This window comes from Camelina sativa, chromosome 9 (assembly GCF_030686135.1).
Source record: "Camelina sativa cultivar CO46 ecotype springtype chromosome 9, ASM3068613v1".
Lineage (NCBI taxonomy): Eukaryota > Viridiplantae > Streptophyta > Magnoliopsida > Brassicales > Brassicaceae > Camelina > Camelina sativa.
Window position 1 is genome coordinate 20,567,001 of NC_141888.1, and position 22,820 is coordinate 20,589,820.

The following is a 22,820-nucleotide window of genomic DNA, read 5'->3' on the forward strand; positions in this document are numbered from 1 at the left end:
ATCATTAGCTCTGACCATGGCTGCCATTTGTATTAAAGATACGAGGTTCATCTGTTCGCAACACATCTAACGATACAAGTTCCTAGGCCTCTAGCATATCATGTTTAATACACATCGACGATAAGAGTTCTATAAACGCTACAATAGTAGAATTATGAAACCGTTCAATATCTCATGGAAACCATTATGGATTCGTGCTTTTACCCGGCTTTGGATGAATCTCTTTGGCTTTGTTGGAAGTTCTTTCTAAAAAATGCAGATAAACTAGCCGCAGCAGCGCAACCATTCTCTACACACAGGAAATAATCGTCCACTGAAACAAAACAGAAACAAAAGTGAATTCAGAATTACACATGATGCAGTGATTGATAGACAAGTTCATTAAAACATATCTCATACACATGAAAGGTATATAGTCTAATAGAAAACTGCTTCAAACAAATCGAACATAGTGAATTATATTCAAGTTAGATAAGTTATAACAGTACCAGACATTACTCCATGGGTAACTGATGTAATGATCCCATGCTCTACTGGCTCGCCATCCGCTACTGATGATCCTTCCGGAAGAACAGAGAGAGTTGTATTTGGAAAGACTAAATACGCAAAGGCCGACATTTTCTGTCCATTGCAGTTCAAGTAAGTACAACCAATACCCCAAAAGAAAAGATAACAGTAATGGACAACAGGGTTTTTTAAATAACCTTTTCTTCAAGCTTGTTTGGATCGAGTACAACGTATCCATTATCAGCCAGGCAACAGCATATAGCAACTGAAAAATAAAAACGCCGATAAAAAAGTAAGAAGAAACACACAAAGTTCACAAAGCCAATTAGAGAAGAGTATAAAGTTGCAAAGAAGTACCAGCAAGATGCTTCATAGGGATTCCTGCATCGACAAGCGCTGCACATGCTGCATTTATCGCACACGGTAGAAGCTATACAGAATTGAATCAAGGAAAAAGCAGCCAAAACTGTCTTTTATTTTAATGCACCAATTATTTCACTAAGACATATTCACACCCCTAGGATTACAAGCTTTCACTATTAAAAACTCTATAATTGCTCAAATCGGCGTTGCTTATACCAAATTATATGTGTTTGACACAGCATCAGTAAATGGTTACCAAGGGACAAAGATCACAAAAAGGATACAGAACCATCATCATGTACAACCTGCACCGGAATCAAAAAAAATGAAAACATCAGAAACAACTCAAATTGATAAATTGGCAATCTAACAAGACAGGACAAGGGAGTGGAGGTACTGAAATGGATACAGAATCGATTTACACAACATTGAATAGCTATTCACCTGAATTATCACTGAGGTGGTGGTATTTGGATTAACTGTCAAAACACAAATACTCTGTATCGTCCTTTTCATTATCATCTCATACTCCTTTTCTACTTTTCCTATCATAATGCAAAGTAAAAGCCAGTCAGAAACTAAAAACCAAGAATCACTTGTACCACATACTCAAGCAAAAAAAAAAGCAACATCCAGACATGATTGAACTAAAACTGCATTTACGATTTACCAATTTGCCCGGTTTTAGGCTTCCATATGACTTCAAAACAAGCCTTCTCAGCATTTTCATTCTTCTTTGTTCCTGCTTTAGGTCCATAAACTGCAGCTAGAACTTTTGTATCTCCTGAAATAAGAACGAGAAGCATAACCATTAGAAAGTTCCATCAATCCCATTCAAAAAGTACCCATCTGAGATATGTAATCAAACCAAAAAGAAACATAAAGATTAAAACAAGTACCTTGCGACCAGCTAGCAGAGCCATGAGGACGATGAAGGATGTTACGGGAACACGCAAGTGGTCTCAACTGATTCGGTGTTCTTCCGTCTTCTCTATCAATCTCCATTGCTCCAAAATAACTTACTTCACACAAAAAGGGTTTCATAAAGTAAGCATCTTTTGTCACAAATTGAAATTCTCATAAACTATAACTACGAATTGTACCAGTGAAAACAAAAACTCGTTCTTTCAATCCTACAATACTCGTTACACAACGTATAAACAAATCAGAAACAACGACGCAACACGAATCAACACAGAGCTAGAGTAAAAAACCTAATTTCGAGGAAGCTAGAAGACGAGACACGATTCCTTATCAAACAAGAAGACTAACCAAATAGAGAATACACAGCTACACGGAACTGGAAGCTGGACGAAGAACTCAAGACTACTAAACCAGAGGAGAGTAGTTTCTGAAGAAGAATCGTTCTGAAGAATTAGGGTTTATTTGGTTTAAGTTACAAAACCCTCAATTTCAAATCAATTATATGTACCAATATAAACCGGTTGGTCCGGTTATTAATCATTGGTTTAACTTTAACCAGTAAACTCGATGAGGAAAGATACTTAATGCGGCGTTTGAACATAAAAACAATCGTCCGGAGAAAAAAAAAAATCTCGAGTATAACTGACGATTGATTCCTGAATCGACGATATTCAAATTTAATCTGATATTCAAATTCCGGCGATTACGCGAAGAAGATGGATGATGAATTGTTGGAATTGCAGCGTCAGTTCGAGTTTGCTCAACAGGTGAAGTCAAGCGTGAGATTATCGGATCGAAATGTCGTCGAATTGGTTCAAAAGCTTCAGGAGCTTGGCGTCATAGACTTCGATCTGCTACATACCGTCACGGGAAAAGAATACATCACTCAGGTACTTGATTCTATTTCGTCTCCTGTGTGAATTTAGACTCTACGAGAATCTACAAATGGTTTTGCGTACAATTTTGGTATCATGATGTGAGTTATGTGTTGATTGAGTGAGAAAATGATAGTTCTGTTTGTTGCATGAGAAATTTAATCGGAATAAAATGAAGTTAAATTGCTTGATGGAGGTTTTGGTGTAAATTGTGTTTTGGTTTGTTGCAGGAGCAATTGAGGAATGAAATTACTCGTGAGATTAGTAAACTGGGACGTGTATCTGTTATTGATCTGGCAGATACGATTGGGGTTGATTTGTATCATGTGGAGAAGCAAACACAAGATGTGGTGTTGAGTGATCCAGGGCTAATGCTTGTCCAGGGAGAAATAATATCACAGAATTATTGGGATTCGATTGCGGAAGAAATTAACGAGAGGCTTCAAGAATGCAGTCAAATTGCTGTGGCTGAACTTGCTGGTCAGTTACAGGTTGGCTCTGAGTTGGTGCAATCAGTTTTGGAGCCTCGACTTGGAACTTTGGTAATTGTGCTTTCTATCTACTCTTGAGCTTTCCAGTTTTTGTTTAAGTGAATGTGAGCTTTTAGATTTTTGGATTTTTATTTATTTTATGTTTTAATATTTTTAAGGTGAACGCTAAGCTAGAAGGTGGACAGTTATATACGCCTGCTTATGTAGCACGTGTGACTGCTATGGTTCGAGGTGCTTCCAGGGGTATATTTGTTCCCTCCAGCTTGTCGGCGTTGTGGGCACCATTGCAACAGTTGGTACAAGAAATGAATGGAGCCACTGGAGTTGCTGTTGAAAATTCATTTTTCCAGTCTATATTTAACCGACTATTGAAGGAAGAGGAGATGCTTGGATCACTACGTGCTGGAACCCATTGGACTACTAGCGTATGTTTAAAAATTCTTATCTTTTGGAATTCTGGCACTAATGGATTTACAACTCTATTACTAATAACGACAGTCTTTAAAATTTCATTAGAGCACTGTTGTCTATGCTTGCTGTTTTCCTTGTTCAGTTACCATTCATTAGAGTGAATTGTTTGATTTTTGGTGGCAGGCTTTTGCAATTGCTCAAAAAGAATGCGTAGACTCCTCTTTTTCCCAGGTTTGGTCATCATTTTTTTCTGTAATGTACCCAGTCCGTTGATTTATCAGTTGGTTTTTGAACAGAACTAAAATTTAAAATTCATCAGACTGCAGTTTTAGTATGTTCTATATATTATTCTTTCTTGAAAATGGTAAATCAACAATTTTATGGTTTCTTTTGTCCGTATTCCTGCAGAATTCCTACATCTCCTATGAGACCATGCAGAAGCTTGGAATTTCTCAAGCTGTACAGTTCTTACAGGTATTGTATCATGTTTAGCGTGATTTTTCAATAGTTTGAGGAAATTGAAGTTATGGAATGATAGCTCGAATAAATATTATGTTGCCTCCTTCACTTTTTTTCTCATTATAGGTTGTGTTTTATGACATGTATAGTCTAGATATCCAGATGGTTCACCTTTAGCTGCTGTATTTATTCATTCCTCAATGATTGAGATGCTGGATTCTGCAACCGAGGATGCTATTGAGCAAAACAGTTGGTGAGATTAAATTTCTCGTACTCTTCTTCCCTCAATCTATGATGTTTGTTTTCTTTTATGCTATCCTGCTTATATCACTAGATCCGTTTTACTGAACCTTGATACTGGGTTCAGGATTGATTCCCTCTCTGTATTACCTTCATCATTCACGCCACAGGATGCAAACAAGATGTTGCTTCTTTGTCGCTCTGTCCAATCAGCTCTCAAGGTGGGATTTTGATCAAATTTGATAACTAGTCAACCCTCTTTTGTAATAAATTGCTGATTTATTTAGCCTTTCAGGCTGACAAAGCACTTATCTTGGGCGAATCCTACGTCCTAAGCAGTGGGTTTATCAAGGTAAACAGATGAAATGAAGGGTATTATTAGTAGTTTTGTTGCGTGCTGCTGTCTTTCCCATTTGGTTTTCTCCATCTGAACTATGCCTTGGTTTAACTACTAATGTTTAGGGCATATATGATCAAATTGAGAAAGAGGCAGGAGCTTTTAGCATCCAAGCTTCTACTGCTAGTTTGATAGATTCTTCAAGCAAATCATCAGAGTCGACAGAAAGCATACCTGCTAATACAGATAAAGGGTCAAGGAAGAAAAAAGGAAAGTCTGCCAGCATGAAGGCAGCTACCGTAGAAACTGTTCCAGATGATAAAGAGGACGCCCGTCCAAAATCTAAGAGAAACCAGAAGAAAGGCAGGGATTCATCGTCATCACAGAAGGTGGATTCAAAAGCAGGAGGCAAGAAAGAGTCGGTTAAGGCACAAGAAAGTAATAATATTATTCCGCCAGACGAATGGGTGATGAATAAGATTGTTGACTCTGTGCCTGAATTTGACGATGATGGTACACCTGAGAACTTTTTCTTTATGTATGCATAAAAAATATTATGTAGCTATGAATTGTGAGTGCATGTGACATAAATTCTGGGGTTTCTTGCAGGTATGGAGAACCCAGATTCGATTCTTAAGCATTTAGCTGATCATATGAAACCTATGCTCATTAATTCACTAAAGGAGAGAAGAAAGAAAATCTTCACAGAAAATGCAGATAGATTGAGGCGCTTGATTGATGATCTGCAGAAAAAGCTTGATGAGGTTGAAACCAACTGCTTCAATTATAGTTTTATCTTTAGTTTGACTACTCACCACCCAGCATGATAGTACTTTGTGACCTTATTTTTCGTGGATTTCCTTTTGGCAGTCTTTCCTAAATATGCAGCTCTACGAAAAAGCGCTAGAGCTTTTCGAAGATGACCAATCGACTTCAGTAAGTACTTTCTGTCTTTTTGCAAGCGACGCTCTTACTACTCAAAGAAGCTAGTGTGTAACACTTTCTTTTCTTCTGGTCCTAGGTTGTTTTACATAGGCATCTGCTAAGAACAACAGCAGCTACGATTGCTGATACACTTCTTCATGGGTTGGTAGGTCAAAAATAAAATAGTGTTTCTAAGATCATCTTCGTATTTTTGATTTAACTAATCAAGCTTCGAATATCAACCCAGGACATCCACAACAAACTGAAGAATGGTATTGAAGTTGGAGAATCCAAAACACAAGATCCAGTTTTGCTTGATTCTTCTGAGAGAACTGCCCTTGTAATGCAATTTTGAACACTAATCTCAATTAGTACTGTATTGTTTCACTTTTTCTTATTGTCTATATTGCTAGCCGATGTTTGACTCTCCCATGTTTTCTTTTCTTCTGGGGCAGGCTAAAAATCTCAACGGTTCTCTTCCGAAAAAGGCTCTTGCATTAGTTGAGGCACTGGAGGGAAAGGTTAGACCTTCCTTAATCGATATATTTCTTTTTTCCTTAGTTATTAACATAACCCCTGGCATGTTGAAAAAGTGGTTGGTTGCCTGTTTCTTTTTTGTTCTGCCATCTCGATTCCTCTTCTCCTGTGGCTAACCATGTTTATGTACAGCCAAAGTTTCTGTTCTGATAAAATTTTAACGGGAGTCAGGGATCTTTACAAAAATATGGTGGTGCACATAGCCATATATAGCTTATAGACTCTATAGAAAAATCTTTATTATAACTTAGGCCTGATCAATTTTTCGCTACCTAGTTAATAATCCTCTCAAAGGGTGGTTTCACTTTGGCTCTTCTAATGAATACATTCTAAGCGCCATTTGATGGGATTATTTTTTTTTCAGCGTGTAGACACTTTCATGATCACCTTCAGAGACCTGGCAGAAGAAAGGTACTATAATTCTTAATTTTTGAGGAATCTCTGAAGCAAGTCTGCTTAATTGGTTTTCACTTTTCACTGGATTTGAACTGCATGTTAACTATATTTGTGCAGTGGATTAGTCTTGAAGAAGCTTGACAAAAAACTGGAAAGGACACTCCTACATTCATATCGTAAGGTATGTACCACACCATATCGTTTCTTTTCTAATTTATGATCTCCGATCACTGCTTTTTATCCCTTCAGTGATGATGTTATCTGTGCTTGCAGGATCTGACATCTCAAGTTTCTACCGAATCAGACCCTGTTGCACTTCTCGCTAAAGTTGTCTCTCTCCTTTTTATTAAGGTACATATCCATGTTCGTGTAACTACTCTGTGCTTAGAATCCGGAATTAACTTATGGTTGGAATTCGACAGATTCACAGTAAAGCTCTACAAGCCCCTGGTAGAGCCGTTGCTGCGGCCATTTCTCACTTGAAGGTATTGCATCTTACGAGAGATTCACACTAACCCTATAATCTTCTCTCTTGATCATTCCTTTTTTCTTCCGCAGTCACAGGTGTCTGGTTACTCTGTATTATATCGTGGTCTTATTTTTTCGTGGCCAACATGTCTATTTCAATCCTTGTAGGATAAACTTGATGAATCTGCATACAAGACTTTGACAGATTACCAAACAGCAACTGTAACTCTTCTTGCTCTGATGTCAGCTTCATCCGGCGAGGTTCATATACTTCTCTTATTTCGTGGGCAACAAATTTTCATTTGAAATGCAACCAATAAATCTCTGTAGCGAATGATCATCTCTTTAAGCTGTTCATTCACATGTACAGGAACACGACTGCTCCTCAGATAGAATCTTGACCAAACGGGAATTTGTCGAGAGCCAGATGCCATTGCTTAGAACCATCGTCCTTGGCGAGTCACAGCCACAACAACAATCCTAATCCAACAGAGCCAGGTCGGAAGGTTCCCTTAGTATTCTGCTGTTAAGACCTAGGTCACTCCGCTAAAACTTAGTAGGAGTAGGAAAAACCGACTCATGTTTGGAGAATTCCGTTGAAACTTCAATATACAAAAGATTTGCATGGTTTGACCTTAACTATCTATAGATGGAGGCTTATATATTTCAAAACACTCTTTTATTAAGATTTACTTATATTATCATGATACAACGAGATTGATGATTACAAGAAAAAGAAGGATAAAGGAAAGTCACACCATTTATTTTACACAATCACACATTATTATTGTCTTTCAACTTCCGAGGTTACGCTTAACCAGAGATATCAATAGACTTGACCTCAGGCTTCCTCTCAGGAACTTTTGGCACCGTGACGGACAACACACCATTCTCCATACATGCCTTCACTTCCTCCACCTTGGCATTCTCTGGCAGCCTAAACCTCCTCATAAACTTCCCACTCGACCTCTCCACACGGTGCCACTTGTCACTCTTCTCTTCATTCTCACTGCTCCTCTCTCCGCTGATCTGAAGTATGTTCCCATCTTCAACCTCTACCTTCACCTCTTCCTTCTTAAGCCCCGGCAAGTCCGCCTTGAACACGTGCGCCTCAGGTGTCTCCCTCCAGTCCACTTTAGCGTTTGTGAACGCGGCAACGTCCTTGGCCGGTGCGTTTGCCAACCCTGACGGCGTCATGAATCCTTCGAACGGATCCCATACGTCTAGCGAGAATGGGTCGAACACGTTTGTTCTTCGGCCTCCAAAAATGCTCGGAATTAGAGACATTGTTTCACTTACTCTTGACGATTTGCTCTGTTTTGTTTTGCTTAGCTATGGAAACTCTTTTAACTCTTTGTTGATGCAGACACCGATATGTGTCGTGGCATATTTATAGGGAGAAAAGATGGGAGGGTAGAGGATAAGAGAGAGAGAAAGTTCTGCAAGGTTCTTGAAAATTCAGGTTTTGTCTTTTCTTTTCTTCATAACGTTCGTCTTCGCTACCAGATTTCTCAGGTGCTTTCAAGAAGTTTCGATGTTGAGAGCGTTTAGACGACTTGATATTCAGTAGCTCAGGCAGTGAACGCCATGCCGTTTTATTGTACATGGGCTTCGTTAATGGGCCTTAACTACGATGTGACATGCAATTAGTCAAACGTCTATTACTTACATTGAACACGTGTTTTGATGCTAAAGAAAAATGTGTTTATTAAACCGAAGGATCGATCATAGGAAGAAGATAAAAAGGAATAGAGAGAATCAATAGACATTATAGACCTACTGACCTACGTACGTAACGTGGAATCAGTGCCGCTGTGGTTAAATTCGTATATCTTAATTAGGAGGAGTTTTCTAAATTTGTTTCTGAATGCATTAGAAAAGGATTAGTTTTGGGACAACAACCACAAAATGTGATTCTTGCAAAAACGATTAGAACTAAAATTGATAACAAAATATATATATATATATATATATATATATATAATTCATAAGTTAAGACTTAACAATCTTCCGAATCATTATTTTATAAAAAATCTAATATTTTAATGAATCTCTTGTAATAATTATTTGATGGAAGACTTTTAATACTTTTAACTGAATCTTTTTCAACAATCTTCGTTTGTAACTGAAACTTTGAAAGCCACACAGACTCAAAATTATAAAATACAAGACGTAAATATTATGATTCAACAATCTGCGTGAGATAAAATTGCCGCATTAAGAGAGAATCGCAGGCGCGTGGATCTCACTCGCGGCGATTTTCTCTCCTAAATTTTTTTTCTTCTGATCACAAACTCTTGCACCATCGTTGGGGGTTCTCCGTCGATTCCGGCGACGAAGAGAGCCCCGGGACTTATGGCGCTTCATCCGTTAACTGCTGCATCAATAAGGTGAAAGCTTTGTGATCAAAATCAAGGGAGCAGTGGAAGGGAGAAGTTTCCTCGACACACCAACGGTAAGAGCTCTATCAGCAGTAGTGCGACGAGGAGTAGAAAAAGGAGATTCACGGCAAGGATCGAGAGAGGAAGGTGGTTAGATCTGAAGACTGGAGATTCTGGAGGTTTCTCAGGGTTGTTGTTCGATAGGGGAGGTCGTCTATGGCAAGGAGGAGCTAAGCCACCGTCGAAGGGTTCAGATCTTCTCCCTACCACCTATCTCTTCTCACATATGAGCCTGTATCTCTTCGACAATGGAAGCTCGGCTCTTTTCTTCCTCCTCAAAGCTGCTCTACGGTGGCGGGATGGCAACGGGTCTTGGATCACCATCTCCGTTTGACTCGCGTTGTCCAGGCTCGCCGAAGGTCCTGTTCCGATGAGCATCCGCAATATTATGGACGGCGGCTTCAACTGAGTTCTTCAATTGGAGATTAGGGTAAATGAGTGCCGGTTTGATTACGGTTCGTGAATAAACCAGGGTCAATTTTGATTTACAATTTTTACTTGTTTGATGTATGTGGTTTAGGCCCTTTGGGGATTGTAATGGGTCTAAATCCGGAGATAGCGCATTGGGCATTTATTTATAAAATTGACTACCCTTTAACAAAAAAAAAAAAAATCCGCGTGAGATCTACTCGCGGCTCTCTCCTATCTCCTCCTTTCTCTTCTTCTGATCACGACTCCGTGCACCGACTGAAGGGTTCCTTCGGCGATTCCGGCGTTGAAGAGGAACTACTGGTCCATGGCACTTCATCCGCAGTCCATTGCACCTACCGGCGAGGTCACCAGATCGAAATCAAGGGAGTTTGTGGCGAGGAGAAGCTTCTACAGGACACTTCCAGTAAGAGCTTTACCGGCGGCATGGTTATGCGGTTAGAAGAAGGAAGTTCTCGGCGAGGAATGAGAAAGATACGGCAGTTAGATCTGAACGGCTGGAGACGCAGGAGGTTTTGTCACGGCTGGTGGTTTGACGGGGGAGGTCTACCGCCGGAAAGGCAAGGCTAAGCCACCGTCGATGGCTTTTTAGATCTACTCCCTACTGCTCTATCTTTATCTGACTGAACTATGGCTTCCGGATTGCTAGATCGGTTTCTTCTTCCTTCTCTTCACAACTCTACGGTGGCGGGATGGTGATGGTCCTGTGTCACCTTCTCTGTTTGACTCCCGTCTTCCTGGCTCGCCCGGTGGTCCTGGTCCGGCGAGTATCCGCAGCTTCATGGGAAGGCGGCTGCAATAGGATTCTCCTATTGCAGATTAGGGTTTCTGGTTTATATCGGTTAGCTACTGATTTAGATTGGTTTATATCCGGATCAATTTTGATCTTTCTTATCTAGTTTGGTTTGGTGTAATTGGACTGGGCCCTAAGGGGATAATTGTATGGGCTTATTCTGGAAATAGTCCATTGAACATATATGTTATAAATTGAAAGCCTTTTAACAAAAATATATATATATATATATATATATATATATATTATGATTCATATGGGAAGAACTAATATACGTAAGTTAAAGAAACATAAGTTTTTAAAGAAAGAGAAATTGATTAAATTATGAAACTTTGTGGGGGCGTAGTTTGAAGTGCTTTAAGTGACGACCAATTGGCCTATCACTACAAGTTTTTTGGTAACTATACAAACCAAAAACTGTAGTGATATGTTGATTTATTCATTGTATAAAAACCACCGTTGGCCATATTAAAGATTGATGAGAGTTTAGGAATGGAAGAATTGTATATTGACTCTCATGGTGATTACAATAAATTATATATGTTTATATAGAGAATAGAATAAGAAGCTAATTAACCAGTTTCTATATATAAATATACAATAATTATTAACAAATACACTCTAAAATATTCTAGACATTCTTATACTTCTACACGCCCCCTCAATCTCAAGGCGGTGATGAAGAGACGGTGGAATCAGCGGTTTGAGATTGATCAATGATGTGGAAACGTTTGACTTAGAGAGATTGTGAGACGACGATCGAATGAACACAATGTCGTTGGTGGTGGCAGCCAGATCTAGAAATGTCTTTATGAGAGAGATCGTTGTAGAGGGTTGGAGCTTGCTTGATTATGGAGATCCGATGAGATTTTTTTTTTTTTAAAGAAAATTAAATAGAAAGAAGCACTTTAGCGTGAGAGAATGATAATAATTTTTTTTTTTAACTGAACTGAAATATAGTAAATAAAATTTTGAAGAAGCATCGATGGCTTGAAAACTGGAATAAGAAGATTTTTTTTTATGGTTTGATTCAGAGGTTTATAAGAAACTTGAATGATGAAAACATTTAAAAAAAAAAAAAAAAGAAAAAAAAAAGAAGAACCACTTGGCTTAGATTCAGAGAAAACATGTTTTTTAAAAAAAAAACAAAAGAAAGAAAAGTAAAAAGAAGAACACTTGGTTTAGATTCAGAGATCTATGATGACATATCTGAACAAAGAGAAGATCCATAACTTAGATTCAAAGGTTCATGATGAACTTGAATGTAGAAACACTTGGCTTAACAAAAAAAATAAAACGAGTTTGATCGTAAGATCTAAACTCAGAAGCAAATCTGCTCTAATACCATATTAAAGATTGACGAGAGTTTAGGAATGGAAGAATTGTATAATGACTCTCATGGTGATTACAATAAATTATATATGCTTATATAAAGAATAGAATAAGAAGCTAATTAACCAGTTTCTATATATAAAGATACAGTAATTATTAACAAATATACTCTAGAATATTCTAGACATTCTTATACTTCTACAAGCTATTGCTCCTCTGACCTGGACTTCTTAAGTCAAATGCTCCTCTGACCTGGACTTATTAATTGTCAACTCACAATTTTTTCCGTAAATTTTCATCTAAACATAAACAATCCAACGTCCAAAAAATCTTTATTATGTTTATAATTTTTTACTAGTGGAGAATAAGGTTAACACAAGAACTGCGGATACATGACCAATCAAGATCAAAAGAATCAAAATCTTACACGAAAAAAAATCAATTATTGGAAACATATAATATATTTACATATACAATTCAAGGTAAAAACATTTTAGTTCACATGATTTTCAATGTCGTTGCGCTACATAAGATTGGTTCACTAATCACTCCAATCAGATCGTCGATCTCTCCCATGTCTGCGCTTCATTTGTAAGCTGGTTTATGTCGTTGCCCATCTGTTGTCCTACCAGAGTTGACACTCCAGTCCCCATATTAGGCCCTATCATCAAAACAGTTAACTTGTCACATCTCTAAAAGTAGATAGGGTTAGCCATGACCAAAATTTCATGAGTGGATCAAAATATAATCAATATATATATGTACAAATTATACCAAACACATCAAGAGACTTAATGTATAATATACCTGTAGACGTAGGCATCGCCAAGGCTTGCAGCCTCGCTTTGCGACGATTCGCTAAGATTATAGCGATGAACGCATCTGCACCAAGAACAAACGCTGCCGCAGATACCACACCGATTATAATTGGCAGTTTACTGCTCTTATCACTAGTTGATCCACCTGATCCGATATCAAATATAATTTTTTTTAAGTTACATAATACGCATAAATAAGTGTTTAATTTGTTATTTCGGCATAATATTCCATGTTATGATCACTGAGAGCTTTTATCAAATTAATATAGAAAACAAATTAAAAATGAATTAAAAAATCTAAATACTAACCTGAGCTCACTCCATTGCTCCCTCCAGTTCCTTCTTTGCTAGTTCCACCGGAGCCTTAACACATTAAAAAAAAAAACGTACATCACATTACATAAGTGACTATATAATCCAAGTTTATGTTTTTATTGGTAATTCTTGATTATACACAAATATAGACTAATCACAAAAAAAATGCATTTCAAAAAAACTAACCAGATCCGGATCCACTGCCCCCAGATCCTCCTCCTCCTCCTCCGCTTCCGCCTTCGCTTGTGCCCTTACTTATCACATAAAGCTCGGCTGCATTTATCATTGGCGGTAAAAGCGCACTAGCGGTGGAGTGGAGTACCAGCAGGGTGCTTGAGCTGGCCAGCACATCTCTCACGACCACTTGCGTAGTTTTTCCAAACACAGGCACAACTGGACCCTTTCCAACTTGCTTACCACCAAAGAAAATGTTGAACGATCGTACACTCGACTGGAGAGGCTCCGAGAAATACATAGCCAAGTAAACCGGAACTCCTTCTGAAGGAAGAGTGGGGTCGACTAATGCTAAGCCTTCCCCGGTCCAAGAGTTACGGAGGACGGACTCAGGCGGCTTGTTTGATGCACCAGATGTATCTATCGTTACAGCCGTGGACGGTATTCCTGTGACCAATAAGTTTATCTCGGTCGGAAGCCAAAACCTACCTTGAAGATCCGATCTAGCAAAAATAGTATAATATAATAACAATTCGATATGGTCTTAATTGATTGTAGTTAAAATTTGGCATTTATGTTTGTGTTTAGGTAACATAGTACAAAAAAATTATTGCAAACCAAACGGAATTTTTTTTTTCATTAACAAGTAAGTGATTAACCAATTTTCTGATTTAAACGCTAAGTTGCTGTTTCATACGCATTCTATTACTCTAATCTTGAACACCAAAAGTAAATATACGAAGTGATTGGATATCGATGGTTACCTTAGAACTTCTGTTGCACCATACGCACGTCGTTGTTGGTAAAATAAACCTTCACCAGGACCAAGCTCATCATACATGCCAGCGGCCAAGTCGACAACTTCAATGGATGATACAAAAGGGTTCGATGAGGAAGACGTACGCACAAAGCAAACGCTGGTCTCTCCGCTGGCCGGAGAAAATATTAGCTCCAAAATGTACGGTTCAAATGCCGAGGATATTGATACGGTGCCTCGGTGTTTCCCTTCAAACACTACGCTGAAGGTTGGAGTTGAGGGCTTCCCGTCGTAGTTCCCGTAGTAATACATCGTTCTCACTAGAACTTTTCCACCTTTTGTAACCGGAATGGCGGAGTAGCAATTGGTGTCGCCAGTCGGAAAGTACCGGAGAGTGGTGAGGGATTTTTCGACGGTGGTGGACGAAATGGTGGCCGAGTCTCCAGATGTGATGAAGTCGTTGTCTCCAACCCATTTTAGGTTGTTGTTGTCTACGCCCGGCAATGACGTTCCACAGTCTATGTTTACGCCTGTAATAATTCATTATGCATGCATGAATCACTGATTGTTATGATAGCTAAGCATTAAAGATAGAAGTCTTTTTTTTTTTGTTCCTAAAATTAGTTTTAGTCATCCAACTTCACCCCAATTAATGTACACACTATTACTAACATAATAAAAGTATCGTATAATTCAGAATATTTACCCCCATTTGATGAATACAACTTAATTATTGATCTTGAAAATTGTTATGTGTCCATTTAGTTGCTATGAATTTTCATTGTGGATCATGTGATTTTACAAAAGTAAACAAAAGTCCTTTGACTCGATCCACATGATGAATCGACACTTTTTTAACGCTTGATATGTGATGGTTTTTGGTAAAACCACATTATAGGCCGCAATGAGTTTTCTGACCAACCAGAGGACAAGAAAAGTCATTTGCTAACATTTTTGTATGCATCCTCGTCACATAGAAAACACTAAGCAAAAAATTGGTCCCATTAGCTCGAACGAACCAGCCATATCAAAACCACACTGATAAAAATTGATCACACTAAATTTTCTTACATGGTAGCCAACTTCAAAACCTGGTCCCATTAGCTCGAACGAACCAGCCATATCAAAACCACACTGATAAAACTCTATATATATATATATCTCCCTTTAGATAGATTGTCCCTTCTGTCTGACTTTGCAATTTGGTATCTTTTGAATGATGTGAGTCCATTCATAGCCACATACTGTGCAAAAGGAACATTTAAATTATATCGTAAAGATCAAATCTCTTCACCCTGATCAGCAATATCATTAACCAGTTTGGACTCTTCTCCGTACTTCCCCATAAGGATCTCTCTCTCAACTGAGGTGTATCAAGTGCAGTTGCACCATACCTCTTGAAAACCTTCTGTATGATTAAGTATGCTTTTCCTCGGACTGCCAATTGTCCCATGTCATAATAAAATCAAACAACAAAATGAGAAATTTGACTTGAGGCTAAAGTTACAACTGCAACACTAATCACATCTTTGTACTGAAGCCGGAGACTGTTCCTTATCAAACAAGAAGACTAACCAAAGAGAGAATACACAGCTACGGAACTGGAAGCGTGGAAGAAGAACTGAAAACAAAAACAGAACCGAAATAGAAATAGAATCAATGCTCAAAACACTCTTCTAAAACAGAACTGAAGACAGAAAAAACAACTGCTTTTAGCTCGATACTAAGTGTCTTGGAATAAAAAATTTATACTTTTTCATATATTTCAAAACACTCTTTTATTAAAAGGAAAAAGGAAAATCACACCATTTATTTTACACAATCACACATTATTGTCTTCATTTCTTAAACTATAAGGTTACGCGCTTTAACCAGAGATATCAATGGACTTGACCTCAGGCTTCTTCTCCGGCACTTTCGGCACCGTGACCGACAAGACGCCATTCTCCATACTGGCCTTCACTTCCTCCACCTTGGCATTCTCTGGCAGCCTAAACCTCCTCATGAACTTCCCACTCGACCTCTCCACACGGTGCCACTTGTCACTCTTCTCTTCATTCTCACTGCTCCTCTCTCCGCTTATCTGAAGTATGTTCCCATCTTCAACCTCCACTTTCACCTCTTCCTTCTTAAGCCCCGGCAAGTCCGCCTTGAACACGTGCGCCTCAGGTGTCTCCCTCCAATCCACTTTAGCGTTTGTGAACGCTGCCACGTCCTTATTAGCCTCTGCGTTTGCCTGCGACAAGAACCCTTCAAACGGATCCCATACGTCTAGTGAGAATGGGTCGAACACGTTTGTTCTTCGACCTCCAAAAATGCTCGGAATTATAGACATTGCTTGACTTCCTTTTGCTCTGTTTTGATAGTGTTCTGTTATCAATTTTTTTGCTTTAAACTCTTTGCTCTTTTGTTGATTCCAAACACGTACGTGCCCTAGTGTATATATAGGGAGGGAGAGAGAGAGAAGAAGAGGGTAGAGTGATAAGAGAGTGAAATGTTCTGCTAGTTTCTTCAAAAATCAAGAATCTTCTTTAGAAGCCTACAACTACAAGAATTGTCAGGTTCTTTCAAGAAGTTTCGGTGCTGAGGGTTGAGCCGACGTGCAATTCATCAAGTAGACAGCTAAACGCCATGCCGTTTTTGTTTACATGAGCTTTGTTAATGGGCTTTACTATTGTAGCCCATTTAAGAACTCTCGTTGTCTTAATAACTAGCATTTGTTATTGAATTATTAGAAAGATACCAATAATTTAAAAATAAATTTCTTTTAATGTTTTATAATATTAATTAACACTAGTTGCGCTTAGCTGCAGGATACTTTTTGTAACTACTTTCCGATATATCGAATTATTTAAAAATATACTTTTTTGCTATGTTGCATGGAAACTCTTTTTGAGGTGCGTTTCCCGTTTCCGAAACGTTTCGGAAACGGAAACTCGTGGAAACTCGGAAACAAGTCACAGAAACACGATTCCTAAAATTCTCTGTTTGGAAACACGATGGAAACTCCATTTCCGTTTTGGAAACACGACGGAAACTCTTTTTTTTTTTTTTTTCAAAATTTAATAAATAAACAAATTGAAAATATAAGAATTCATGATACATATAATGATAAAAAAATATAATATAATTAGTAGCTTAAAAGTTAAAATCCCTAATGGCGATGCTGGTAAAAAAATTTGATTTTGAACGTTTATTTTTTTACAGTTTTACTTTTAATTAAAATTTTTAATATTTATGTTTTGAATTTGTGTTGTTTCAGATTTTTTTAATATAGTTTTTATGTTTGGGGATTTATATATCTATATATCTATATATATGTATATACGTTTCCTACACGTTTCCATTACTTAATTTTTGAAAAAACCTGTTTCCCGTTTCCGAAACGTTTCGTTTCCGCGTATCCGTTTCCGTTTCCATGCAACATAGCTTTTTTGGAATTGGATTAGTTGTAAAACTATGGTTTATCCAATAGTAAAATATAAAAATGCACTAATAAAATAAAATAAAAATAAAGAAATCTCAAATTTGATATGATTTATAGATGTTTACTTTTAAATCGAGTAGACTTAATTATATAAATTGCCTAACTAACAATAATGTATGTTCTTTTTTTTCTTTTCTTTACCTTTGGTGAGAGATATATTAGTATAGTTTGAATTTGTGGTGTTTGTTTTTGTATTTTATACAAATTTAACAACATAATTGTTATATAATATTTTTATTGTTATCAAAGTTATTATTTGTAAAAGTACATAGACATATTTTTACTTTAGTCTCGTTTTGTGTATTATTTAATATTATTAGGGACATTTACAAAAATACCATTTTTTCATTACCCTTTTGTAAAAATAACTCTTGTTGTCCATTTTTAATAATACATTCTTTCAATATACAAAATGACTAAATTTTAAACTCTAAACTCCAAATATTAAATCCTACCCTTTAAAACTATATCCTAAGGTAAAACAGAGAATCCAAACCCAAAAAAAATTATACAAATCAATTTAACACATTGTAATTATGCAAAAAATGACAAAAATGAAATTGACAAAAAAATGGTATTTTTGAAAAATGGTATCTGTATTACAAACAATTTCTCATATTATTAGCAGAGCGATTAGGTTCATTGTCAAAGTAATTTTTAAGTCACTGATTTAAACTATAATATAAAACCTTCAATTTTGGAACTTATATATTGTTCAATTTATCATTAGTTGGTGTTCTTATATATAAAATCACTATCAACACTAATCTCAAACTTTATTTTATTTACTTGTTGTAGGAGATATATTAGTGTAGCTTGATGTTATGGTGTATTATTTTTGTAGTTTATACAAATTTAATCACATAATTTTTCTATAGTTTTTTTGGTTCTTAGAGAAGTTATTTATTTCCTTCTTTTTGTTCTTTTTTAAGAATCTAATTGTTTTGTTTGATAATAATTCCTTGTAAGTCAATATACACATACTTAGTTTTACTTTAGTTTGGTTTTGTGTTATTCGTGGTTATTCTTAATTTATATTCTATCTGTATTATATTATTATTTTCTTTGTATTGTATTATATTTTACTAATATGAATTGATTGCTTTTATTCTTATACTTGGTTAACATTAGTATATTTTTTAAAGTTGTAAATGATTTATTAATTTATTTTAAATTTATGCTATAATTTTAAACCTTTATTTTTGAAAAATATTGATATACATACGATAATTAATATACTTGTTTGATATTATTATATTTTTGAAAGTTGTAAATGATTTATTAATTTAGTTTAAATTTAGGCTATAAATTTAAACATTTGTTATTGAAAATTATTGATGATGTTTATTATTTTTTATAATTTAATTGGTTACACAATTTAAATGATGTATTAGTTTCTAAAAATCTGAAAAAGCTGATTTGGAACAAAAAAATAATTATTATTGGCTGAGAGATATGAGCTGTATTAATGAAATGTTTTTATTGGTAAACAAATAAGCTGATGTGTCAGCTTCATATTCCACCAAAATGTTGATGTGTAAGCACTGGAGAGAAACATATTGTGTTTTTATAGTAGGAAAAAAGATGGCTAACTACACAAAGTATCGGAGAATGCATGGTCACACATGCCAAGTATAATATTGTATCCTCAACTACACAAAGTATATGTATTGCATGACCACATGTCTGAACTATATGACGTTATGTGGTTAACACCATAGACATACAATCCGGTACACCGGTCGAATGATTCCGGCGAAGACCGACGTTGACTCCGGCGTTGACCAACATTGACCAAAAAATTATATTTTAATATTTTTCTATGAAAAAAAAAATTATTATATTAAATTATTTATGATTTTTCATGATTAGAAAACATTCTATTCAATATCTAAATATCTTAGGTATCTCTAATGTATTTATTCTTATAATTAATTAATTTTTATTTTTAAAGCTAAAATAATAGTTAAATTAAAATAATCAATAATTATTTTCAAGATATTTATAGATTTTATCTTGATTTTAGGATATGTTTGCAAAAGGATATAGAATAAGAGGATTTTTGCAAATACCCTTATATTATATACTGAAAATAATTATGTATCATTATATTTTATCTATTAAAAGTAAATAGTGTTAATTTTTTTGTTATTGTTTACATGTTATTAGGAGTATGTAAATTTTTTATACCAAAGAGTATCTAAAATTTTGTATACTCTTTACCATGCAAATTTTAAAGTAAAGAGTCATATACTCAAATCTTTTGCATATTATTTTCTAATGAAAGTAGTTGAATTTGATTTTATTGATTCATGTAGTATTTAAAATTTTAAATAATATGATGATCAGAGATTTATATATATATAATCATTAATAATTACATATGTTATATATATATATATATATATATATATATATATATATATTTCTTGAAAATAATTATTAATAATTTTATTTAACTATTAGTTTAGCTTTAAAAATAAAAGTAACTAATTATAAGAATGAATACATTAGAGATATATAAATAATTAGATATTGAATAGAATGTGTTTTCAAATCATGAAAAACCATATATAATTTAATATAATAATTTATGATTTTGTTTTTATATAGAAAATATTAAAATACAATTTTTTCGGTCAATGTTGGTCAACACCGGAGTCAACGTCGGTCTTCGCCGGAATCATTCAACCGGTGTACCGGATTGTATGTTTATGGTGTTGACCACATAACGTCATATAATTTATGCATGTGGCCATGCAATACATATATTTCGTGTAGTTGATGATACAATATTAAACTTGGCATGTGTGACCATGCATTCTCCTATACTTCATGTAGCTAGGCATCTTTTTTCCTTTATAGTATTGACTGGTATGTTTGCTACTTTTTATTTTAGAAAAAAGATGGCTAGCTACATGAAGTATAGGAGAATGCATGGTCACACATGCCAAGTATAATATTGTATCATCAACTACACGAAGTATATGTATTGCATGGCCACATGCATGAACTATACGACGTTATGTGGTCAACACCATAGACATACAATCCGGTACACCGGTCGAATGATTCCGGCAAAGACCGATGTTGACTCCGGCGTTGACCAACATTGACCAAAAAAAATAATATAATTTTTTTTATGAAAAAACAAAATAATAAATTATTATATTAAACTATTTATGATTTTTCATGATTAGAAAAAATTCTACTCAATATCTAAAGCTAAAATAATTAATTAATTAACTAATATATTTATTCTTATAATTAATTAATTAATTTTTATTTTTAAAGCTAAAATAATAGTTAAAGAAAAACAATTAATAATTATTTTCAAGATATTTATAGATTTTATCTTGATTTTAGGATATGTTTGCAAAAGGATATAGAATAAGAGGATTTTTGCAAATGCCCTTATATTATATACTGAAAATAATTATGTATCATTACATTTTATCTATTAAAAGTAAATAGTGTTAATTTTTTGTTATTGTTTACATGTTATTAGGAGTATGTAAAAAAATTATACCAAATAGTATCTAAAATTTTGTATACTCTTTATCATGCAAATTTTAAAGTAAAGAGTCATATACTCAAATCTTTTGCATATTATTTTCTAATGAAAGTAGTTGAATTTGATTTTATTGATTCTTGTAGTATTTAAAATTTTAAATAATATGATGATCAGAGATTTATATATATATAATCATTAATAATTACATATGTTATATATATATATATATATATATATATATATATATATATATATATATTTCTTGAAAATAATTATTAATAATTTTATTTAACTATTAGTTTAGATTTAAAAATAAAAGTAACTAATTATAAGAATGAGTACATTAGAGATATATAAATAATTAGATATTGAATAGAATGTGTTTTCTAATCATGAAAACCCATATATAATTTAATATAATAATTTCTTATTTTGTTTTTTAATAGAAAAATATTAAAATACAATTTTTATTTGGTCAATGTTGTCAACGCCAGAGTCAACATCAGTCTTCGCCGGAATCATTCGACCGGTGTACCGAATTGTATGTCTATGGTATTGACCACATAACGTCGTATAGTTCATGCATGTGGCCATGCAATACATATACTTCGTGTAATTGATGATACAATATTATACTTGGCATGTGTAATCATGCATTCTCCTATACTTCATGTAGCTAGCCATCTTTTTTCCTTCTTTCATTCTCCTATATTTCTTTTGATGATGACATAAAAAAAATATTATCATCCTGGTAAGTACAAAATTTGAAGTAAAAATAGTGAACTCGACAAGACTATTTTTTGGACATTGAATATCCAAAGTTTTAAGAAAAGAATATCACATTTGATTATGTGGTATAAAAACACCTCGTCTTTAAACTAAAAGTAGATTTAAAACATGCAATAACAGCCGTTAAAGCGTAATACGAAATTGCTAACCGGTGATAAAATTCCAAGACAATTGAGAAAAAAATAAACATTTATCAAAGACTACCACAAATCAGTAATCAAATTTTATCCTATAGTAATCCTTATATACCCGTCAGCTCTTTGTTGATTCCATATGAATCTTGGGCCTCCCAAAATTTTTTACCGTTTGAATTGTGTCAATAAGAGCATTTTTTTTTTTTAAGAATTACTCAAATGTTATCCAAAAGTTGGTTTATTACTCAAATCTATAAATCTTTTGAAAATTACTAGAATGTTTAGTGCCTTGAGTGTAATTACAATTTACCCTTTGAGTTTTATTTTCCGAATTTGAGTAAAAAAAAATAAATAAATACACATCAACAAATTAAAATACACATCAGATATGAATAGATATGAATTAACACGTCATTAAGCAGTTTTTTTAGATCTACAGTTTTGTTTTCTCTCGTTTATATCAAAGAGAGGGAAAGTGAATAGTTTTAACTATTCACAAAGCGCGAGAAAAAAAAATTATTGAAACTCTCGTCTCTCCTCGCCGGCGATACTGTCATTGTCCACTCTCTTGCCGTCAATCTCCCGCCGTCATCTCTCGCCGTCATCTCTCACCGTCTTTTTTCGTCGTCGCACTCTCTTTCTTCAATTGGCTCTCTCTCTCTCTTCGTCTTCTTCGTCTTCTTCGTCTTCTTCGTCTTCGTCTATCCGGTATGTGTCGACTGTTTAATTTCGAGTTTTCCGGCTGAATGTGGGTTTTTTCGATGATTTACGGCTGATTGTCGCCGTTGTTAATGACTGCTGATTTGTTAGATTTATTCGATTCGATGGCTGATTTAATTTTTGTTTTATGTTGCGGCTCAGTTATTTTAGGGTTTACGGCTGATTTGTTAGATCTATTCGATTCG

General features: G+C 35.0%; 4 protein-coding genes and 1 pseudogene across 11 annotated transcripts; 1 reads left to right on the forward strand and 4 right to left on the reverse strand.

Moving 5' to 3' along the window:
• Positions 1 to 4: 4 nt before the first annotated feature.
• Positions 5 to 2,257, reverse strand: LOC104711082 (exosome complex exonuclease RRP46 homolog). 6 transcript variants are annotated; one of them, XM_010427755.2, is made up of 9 exons: positions 2,143 to 2,257; positions 1,770 to 1,892; positions 1,541 to 1,654; positions 1,315 to 1,415; positions 1,155 to 1,175; positions 865 to 937; positions 705 to 772; positions 489 to 621; positions 5 to 313 (listed from the first exon to the last, which is right to left on the reverse strand). In XM_010427755.2, the coding sequence occupies exons 2-9, from the start codon at positions 1,873 to 1,875 to the stop codon at positions 201 to 203; spliced, it is 729 nt and encodes a 242-aa protein (XP_010426057.1). In that variant the 5' UTR covers positions 1,876 to 1,892; positions 2,143 to 2,257; the 3' UTR covers positions 5 to 200. The 6 variants fall into 6 exon arrangements, 3 of the variants coding, with proteins under 3 accessions (XP_010426057.1, XP_010426059.1, XP_010426058.1); XM_010427757.3 differs by having other exon boundaries at positions 1,770 to 1,888; positions 2,143 to 2,245; XM_010427756.3 differs by having other exon boundaries at positions 2,085 to 2,224.
• LOC104711084 (E3 UFM1-protein ligase 1 homolog) lies at positions 2,184 to 7,618 on the forward strand. 2 transcript variants are annotated; one of them, XM_010427759.3, is made up of 20 exons: positions 2,184 to 2,684; positions 2,900 to 3,211; positions 3,319 to 3,585; positions 3,755 to 3,802; positions 3,980 to 4,045; positions 4,180 to 4,283; positions 4,398 to 4,491; positions 4,566 to 4,622; positions 4,733 to 5,120; positions 5,217 to 5,371; positions 5,478 to 5,543; positions 5,629 to 5,697; positions 5,779 to 5,871; positions 5,987 to 6,052; positions 6,433 to 6,479; positions 6,582 to 6,645; positions 6,738 to 6,815; positions 6,887 to 6,949; positions 7,101 to 7,193; positions 7,303 to 7,618. In XM_010427759.3, exons 1-20 carry the CDS (start codon positions 2,511 to 2,513, stop codon positions 7,414 to 7,416), a joined length of 2,418 nt encoding a protein of 805 aa, XP_010426061.1. In that variant the 5' UTR covers positions 2,184 to 2,510; the 3' UTR covers positions 7,417 to 7,618. The 2 variants fall into 2 exon arrangements, with proteins under 2 accessions (XP_010426061.1, XP_087320200.1); XM_087464074.1 differs by lacking the exon at positions 7,303 to 7,618 and having other exon boundaries at positions 2,378 to 2,684; positions 7,101 to 7,267.
• On the reverse strand, positions 7,595 to 8,219 carry LOC104711083 (17.6 kDa class I heat shock protein 3). Its single transcript, XM_010427758.3, has one exon. The coding sequence runs from the start codon at positions 8,217 to 8,219 to the stop codon at positions 7,746 to 7,748; it is 474 nt and encodes a 157-aa protein (XP_010426060.1). The 3' UTR covers positions 7,595 to 7,745.
• A 3,995-nt stretch (positions 8,220 to 12,214) lies between these two features.
• Positions 12,215 to 15,113, reverse strand: LOC104715325 (uncharacterized protein At1g24485 pseudogene; annotated as a pseudogene). The gene is made up of 5 exons (XR_015566250.1): positions 15,011 to 15,113; positions 13,999 to 14,521; positions 13,055 to 13,108; positions 12,735 to 12,890; positions 12,215 to 12,588 (listed from the first exon to the last, which is right to left on the reverse strand). The product of XR_015566250.1 is annotated as an uncharacterized protein At1g24485 pseudogene (transcript).
• A 610-nt stretch (positions 15,114 to 15,723) lies between these two features.
• On the reverse strand, positions 15,724 to 16,440 carry LOC104711085 (17.4 kDa class I heat shock protein). The gene has a single exon (XM_010427760.3). The coding sequence runs from the start codon at positions 16,324 to 16,326 to the stop codon at positions 15,859 to 15,861; it is 468 nt and encodes a 155-aa protein (XP_010426062.1). The 5' UTR covers positions 16,327 to 16,440; the 3' UTR covers positions 15,724 to 15,858.
• Positions 16,441 to 22,820: the final 6,380 nt, after the last annotated feature.